The 6992-nt window shown below is 39.9% G+C and overlaps 1 protein-coding gene across 1 annotated transcript; it reads left to right on the top strand.

Moving 5' to 3' along the window:
* Window positions 1–148: 148 nt before the first annotated feature.
* On the top strand, window positions 149–6992 carry tm2d3 (TM2 domain containing 3; the record flags this gene model as incomplete). The annotated part of the gene is given in 5 exon segments (XM_036136474.1): window positions 149–296; window positions 592–693; window positions 2976–3136; window positions 3244–3418; window positions 6925–6992. Coding segments are annotated over 5 exon segments (612 nt in total), but the record flags the coding sequence as incomplete, so codon positions are not given.

The following is a 6992-nucleotide window of genomic DNA, read 5'->3' as shown; positions in this document are numbered from 1 at the left end:
AAAAAAAAAAAAAAGAGGTTAACAGCTAGAGGAGTGTTTATTCCCTGTACTCAGTATTGGTTCAGTAAATAAACACCAAGAGCTGATGCTGTATGCGATAATCCGTGATCGGTTCTGAAGAAATGCCCTCTATCATCCGTGTTTCCTACATTCCTTGAATGCAACTGTTGCTTCTTGTTCCGCAGCAACAATGGCTACGAGCTGTCACATATGGAGACCAGACCGAGGACGGAGCTGGAAACATTATGGGATATTTGTCATATTGTTTATGGATTTGTCTCTACAGTGCGTAAATGGTATGCGCGAATATGTAGTTACATTTATTTAAGAAAGAGCCTTTAGCTTTGTTGTTTTGGTAACCACAGCTAGCAACACCCAGCTAGCATAGCAAGCTAACCCTGCTACCTAGCTGCTTCTGAATGAAAACAATACTGACTGAGATGCGCTGATTGAACCATTTTATTTTACTGTTAATAAGAACTAAACTATAGCTATTACTACTCATTTGGAAGGTTATTGTAGCCTCTTGTCAACTCAGTGAAGATAGCGCTAAGCTTTCCTGAATAAGCTGTGTTTTCTTCTCCATTTCAGGATACCTGAGTTCTCCTCATGTTGGCCAGGACCCTCCCTACACAAGAGACGCCCAGCATGGGGCTATCATCACCAGCCCGGTGGTCCCAGCTGTAGCTTCTGGTAAGGTCAAAAAGTATACATGCATCATAAGAAATATGGCGTTCGTTTTCATTTAGCACACAATTACATGTGTACAAATAGGTAAGACAGCTGTTAATAACCTGTATCTCTAGATTGATAGTCAGCCCTTTGCAGAGTTCCTGCACATGCTTGGATAGTAAATGTTATTTGATGTTCTATATTCAAGATGTTCTATGTTATTTTCCCTTTCTAGGTACATCTATTGGGGGGGAGGGAAGAGAAAAACTAATCATGGGAAAATTTTTTCATTTCCAGACGTTGTGTAAATGCAGTATCTGAAAGATAAAAAACAAAATTTTATAGACCAATGTTTTTAAAACCACATGTACATTAATACTCAATCAAAAATGAGGGGTGTCCCGCTACCAGTTCTTTCCAGACTGAGTACACATATGAGTACTTTAGTTTACTTACCAAGTACTGAGTACTTAATAAATTGGTAGTTATAGATCACAAATAACCTAAAAATATAATTGACCACTGAAAACGACTGACCATCGAGGGTGATTTAATTTGGTTACAGACTCAGTTATGCTCACTCCTTCTTTTGGTAAAAAGACAGTCTCTCTGTTTTTGTGGCACATAGAATCCCATAACTCAGGCTTTTTAAACTAGGTCTGGTTTAGCCGTCAAAACAGTGTTGATATTCATATGTTTTGATAATTTGCACAAAAAAGACAGGTGTCAAATATCTAGCAATCTATGTTTAGTTTAGCATAATCTAGTCTAGATTTAAACTAATTAAAACATTTTTTGAATACAGGTAGAGTTAAAGTGTAACTCGCCCCAATATAAAAGCAAAACCCTGCCTCAGACACGTTTTGTAAATGAGTGAGGAGGTTTTCTGTAAAACAGAGATTATCATAGAACTTCCTCCGGGTCAAAACAAGAGACTCTGCAGACAGCAGTAGCTGTGATCAGGTCAGCCAAACATTTTAGTGAAATGGAAAAAAAAATAGCTAAACTAAATGGCTGTCTGTACCTGGTGTTTTGCAGTGATCTCTGTTTAGCAGAAAAACCTCCTCACTCCTCTTCATTAAGCCACTAACCCGCTAACTGTTGAGAGACTCACCTCATCCCAACGCGCTTGTGTGTCAGGTGATCAAATGAGCGTAAATTGATTGGCTAAACGCTGCTGGACTCGTTCTAGTCCTGCCTGCTTTGGCTAGAGTCACCAGGTCAGCACATATGCAGGCAAATTTCTGCCGTTTGAATTTTTACTGATGACAATTTTGCTGCTGATTTTTAAGGTAAAAAAAAAAAAAACATAATTGCACAGGATAAAAATGTTGTGTTATGTTTTATTTCTCAAGGATATCTTTGACTATCAAGTAAAACTCAATGTCAAGAAATGTCTGATCATAATGAGAAAATTTTTCCATAATTATGGCTTATAGCTAATAAAAACAAAAAATATAGTCTTGTCTGAACATTTGGAGTATGAAATAAAATAAAAATAAAAAGGGGTTTTAACGTAGAAATGTTAGCCTGTACTGAATGTTTGGTCAGGGCTCCTTTTGCATCGATTACTGCATCAGTGCGGCGTGGCATGGAGGCAATCAGCCTTTGGTTCTGATCAAGTGGTAAGGAAGGCCAGGTTGCTTTAATATCCGCCTCCAACCTGTTAGCGTTCTTGCCTACAGTGTCTCGGATCCTCCTCTTTATAACACTGAAACCTTTGCTGGCCAATTAAGCCCGGTCATTAAACCAGGTACCGATGCCCCTGGCAGTGTGAGCAGGTGTGAAGCCCTGCTGGAAAATAAAACGAGCATTTGATTGCAAGCGGATTGGATTACACGCCTTTCCACTCTTCCTCCAGGCTCTGGAACGCCATTTCCAAATGAAATGCAAAATGTAACTTAACCTGAAAAAAAAAGGACTTTCCATTACATCTGATGTTGTCTCTCGTTATGCAAGAAGGCGACAGTTGTAGCACATGTCATGGGTACATGGTGGCTGTTGAAGCACCGTCTCCACTTGTAATCCAAGCCTTTGTTAGTCTCCCCTTACCTTTTTCCTAACTCTTAACTTGCTATTAAAATGTGTGAAATCTCATTCCGATTTTTAAAGATAACCTTTTACTGTTGTTGGTCAGAAAACAGTGTCCATATATGCATAACCACGGCATTACATTGTGTTATTGCCGTTTAATAGGCACCCTACTTTGAAAGCAGAGTTGGAATTCTTTACCCAACGCACCCAATCATTTATTTATTTATTGTCAACTTGGTTGGTGCGTTTTATTTTCAATCCAAACTCAGTGCCGCCCACAGATGAGGAGAGCTACACTTCTAAATGTCCAAGCGGAGGTCCGTGTGATCGCCTGCCAGCCAGCTGCATTCAGTGCAATCATCGATACAACTGCACTTACGGGAAACCGGCGGATTTCACCTGTAAACCCAAGAAAGGCGTTCACTGCGTAGTGAGTAGCACTTCCTGGATGAGTCTGATTTATTCAAAGTCCTCGTGAGAGTGACTCTGTAGTAATGTGTTGTTTTTTTTTCTTTTTCTTTTAAATCATATTTGCAGGGAAAGTCAGGAGAGCAGCAGAGCAACTTTACTCTCTCCATCATCTGTCAGTTCTGCTGGCAGCTGAACACGTCTGCGTACCGCTGCTCAAATCCCACCAACTGTATGACTGTGGCCTGTCCCCGCAAGCGCTACAACGCCACCTGCGACGTCTTTGACCACGTGCATTGTCTAGGTATGACATTAGATGTTCTATAAAGGCCAAAGCTGCCTTTAGCAACATAGCCGGTGTAGGTACCAGATCTGCTCGGGTGGTCAGATCTGCTTGGGACCCTGCGCCACCCGATGACGTCAATATGGCAATTCCACTCAAACAAACTACAGTGTGCCCGACGTCTCTATTTGTAACGAATTAATTTTATTCAGTTAATTTACGGTGATCGTTTAGCACCAAATACCTGAGTCGTGTTATTTATTAGAAAAGCCTTGTATTTGGGAGATTCTGTAAACCAATCCATCTGAGTAAAGATGGGATGCTGTTGTGCATGTGAAAAGTTTCCACAATACCTTGAAGATAAATCAAATTATGGTCATTAATGTTTTACTTTTATTTTTTTGATCATACAGTTATTCTATTAGTATACTTTTTTTTTTTTTACAAATGTGAGAAAAAGATATACACATTTCCTGTAATCTATAAAAAAATATTTGATAATACTTTCAACATTTTAAAAGGGAAGCATAAAAAAGGGCATGTATAGTTACATAGTCAATGATTTATATATATATATATATATACATTTATTACATTGGAAAAACTAGTTTGCATTACTTTTATGTGTCCCTATTACAATAATGGGATGTGTTTTAAGGTAATATAGGCATTTGGTCAAATAACCGACAGTGCCAACCGATCACCGTAAATTAACAAAAAAAAAATTGATTCGTTACAAATAGAGACCTCGGATGCAAAGTAGTTTGTTTGAGTGGAGTTGCCATATTGTGACGTCATCGGGAGGCGAGCAAATCTGACCACCCGAGCAGATGTGGTACCTACACCGGCTTTCTGTGTGAGCTGTGCATTTGTCATCCAATTTGAACTTTCATAAGGAGGGTTTCTTTTCCTAGGAAAAGATATGGACAGTTTAGGCTTTTTTAGAGTAGCTTCATTTCCTGTAAATGGAGCTCTGAGTCATGCAAAACTTTGCATTGTCTACTTCCGTTACATAAACAGAGAAATGAAAAGCGTGGGATGACTTTTTTTTTTTTTTTCTATCTCCATTTGACAGCGGGCCTTAATTGATCTAAATTAAATTAGTTTTGAATGCGGGTAAACAGCAGTGAGTTGAGGATTCTGTTTTTTTATTTTTTTGTCCTTAGATGTACATCTAAGGACAAAGAGCATGTAGGCTTTATTAAATGACTGAATGCAGCAGCGTGTGCTGTTTGCAGTTTGTTGAGGATGTTCATTTTTCTCTCCCGCTGACTGAAAAGGAGCTACTGTTGGCAAACAAAGATTTGAAACAGCACTCAGAAAATGCAAATTAAGATGTCAAAGTCATTGTTTGTAGCTTTCTGATTACTCTGTTGAGAAAGAATATGCTTCGAAAAGGCAGACCGGTTTCCCTGGGATGTTTCTTTTTTTAATTGGATGGCAAGTGCTTTTCATCCTAAACCGCGTCGCCCTTGAAGGCCGTGTTTGTGTAATCGCATTCTGATTCTCTTAAGGAGAGGAGCAATAATCTGAGCCTTCAGATTATGTGATAAGAAGCTGGAGGTTTGTTCTTTTCACGTAGCTAACCAGCAAGTATAACTCAGAGATCGCTTCAGTTTGGCACAATTTCTGCATTATTTTACCTTCAGCTGAGTGATGTGTAATTTAGAGGTCCTTTACCAGACCTGTATTTTGTCTCCTTGTTGCCAGTGGGTAGATTAGTCGTGCAGTCAAAAGTGTGTGGGTTTGATTCCAGCCTCCCCATCATATCCCAAGGTGCCCCTGGGCAAGACGCTTAACCTCAAGTTGCCTACTGATTTGGATAAAGGACCGGGTGAATGTGGCTGTAGTGTAAAGCTCCTTGAGTGGTCCGTATGACTGGAAAAGTGATATGTAAATGTAAAGAGAGCGCTTTAGTTTTTTTTGCATGATTAAAGCCCCATATTACCTGCAAAGAAAGAAACAGACTTCTGAGAATTCTGGGTGTGAACGAGACAGATGTCAACCCTGGTCTAATTATGTTTCAAAATTCTATTCAGTGATTCCCGCAGGAATGTGCTTAGGCGAGGCGGTGAGTTAGGTGGTGGGGGTGGGGGGGGGGGGGGGCATACATGTGTTTCTTCCCTGCCATTCACTATATGCACACGCGAAAGTAACAACAAAAAAACGCGTGTTAACGTCAAATAAACATGCAAGCATATTGAGTTAGGTTTTTTTTTTTGTTTGTTTGTTTTTTTGGAATGTTGGCGAGGCGGTAGCGTGGGTTTGTCGAGGCGGCCGCCTCGCCAAGATAGCGCTGCGGGAAACCCTGCTATTTGTTTCTAAGCATGAGTAATGATTATTAAAGCTAGGGTCGCTGATTTTACCGGAAGTTTCCCCAAGTCCCTTTTTGAATAACTGAGCATGCGCAAGACTGGCTTACCTCGCTCTTCCGCTCTTCAGGGGAAATCGCGTCTTAAAAACCTCCCAAATCAACTTTGGTCTTATTACTTTAAACTGAGGCTTTCCTCTTCTTCTCATAAACATGAATGTGGTTTGCCTCATGCGACTCTCAGCAATGTTCAAAGTCTACGGTGAGAGCAGCAGAGCTACAATGAACGGCTAACCGCTAACCTAGCCGCTAAGCTAACCGGATACATAAAGATGTGCAGCCAGCAAGCGGAAACTATGAAGGAACGAGCACGGACACTGGCGTTACGCGAGTGCGTCGGAATGATTGCCATGTGGGACAATCAATAGTACCTGAGGGACAGAGGGGAATGAGAGCAGGAACAAAATTCTGTGAAATCCATGACATTCGGACAAAGGAGCATGGATTGGTTAGTTTTTACAGGCTTGCCACTCCCACAGAAAACTATTTTTAACCTTCTTTTTGTGAGTACATAATGTATTTACTACTTTCAGGATAGAAGGACCATTTTACCGAGTATTACAGAAGGTTTCTGAACAGGATTACCAACTATAGCTTTAAAAGGACTGGAAAATATCAGTTTTGTGTTGAATTTTGTTCTTGCTTTGTTCCTTGGTCTTCATGATGGAGTTTGTTCGCTAATGTTATCTGGCAACACGAGTGGCATTCATTTGCTCTTTAGGTGACTGCACTCGATTTTATTTAAGGGAGATTCCTACTAAACGGGGCTGAATACAAATTTGCACCACAGTTTTTAGGTTTTCATTTGTGAAAATGTAAAAAAAAAGAAATCATTTATCCCTTTCATTCCACTTCCCAATCATGCACGACTTTGTGTTGCTCTAAAATCTCAATTAAATATTGGAGTTCATGGTTGACAAAGGATGGAAAGGTCTAAGAGGAATGATTACATTTGAAAAGCCTTCTCTCTTTAAATTTAACAGCTGTTTTCAAAGAATCACCGTTAAGTATAGCGAAGGTGAAAAGAGTGTTTTGATTTGGCAACAAAGTACAGTGTAAAACATCTTTTAAATAGGGATAAGCCTGCTTTTGGAAGTTTTCCAACATGTAGTTTTAATATTAAAGTCGCCATTCTAAGTCTAATTTTCTCCTGCAGGCAACAGGCGTTTTCAGAAGCGTTTGTTCTGTAATTGGACTGGTGGTTACAAATGGTCAACAGCACTC

This window comes from Fundulus heteroclitus, chromosome 4 (genome assembly GCF_011125445.2).
Source record: "Fundulus heteroclitus isolate FHET01 chromosome 4, MU-UCD_Fhet_4.1, whole genome shotgun sequence".
Lineage (NCBI taxonomy): Eukaryota > Metazoa > Chordata > Actinopteri > Cyprinodontiformes > Fundulidae > Fundulus > Fundulus heteroclitus.
This window is presented reverse-complemented; position numbering and strand designations above follow the sequence as displayed.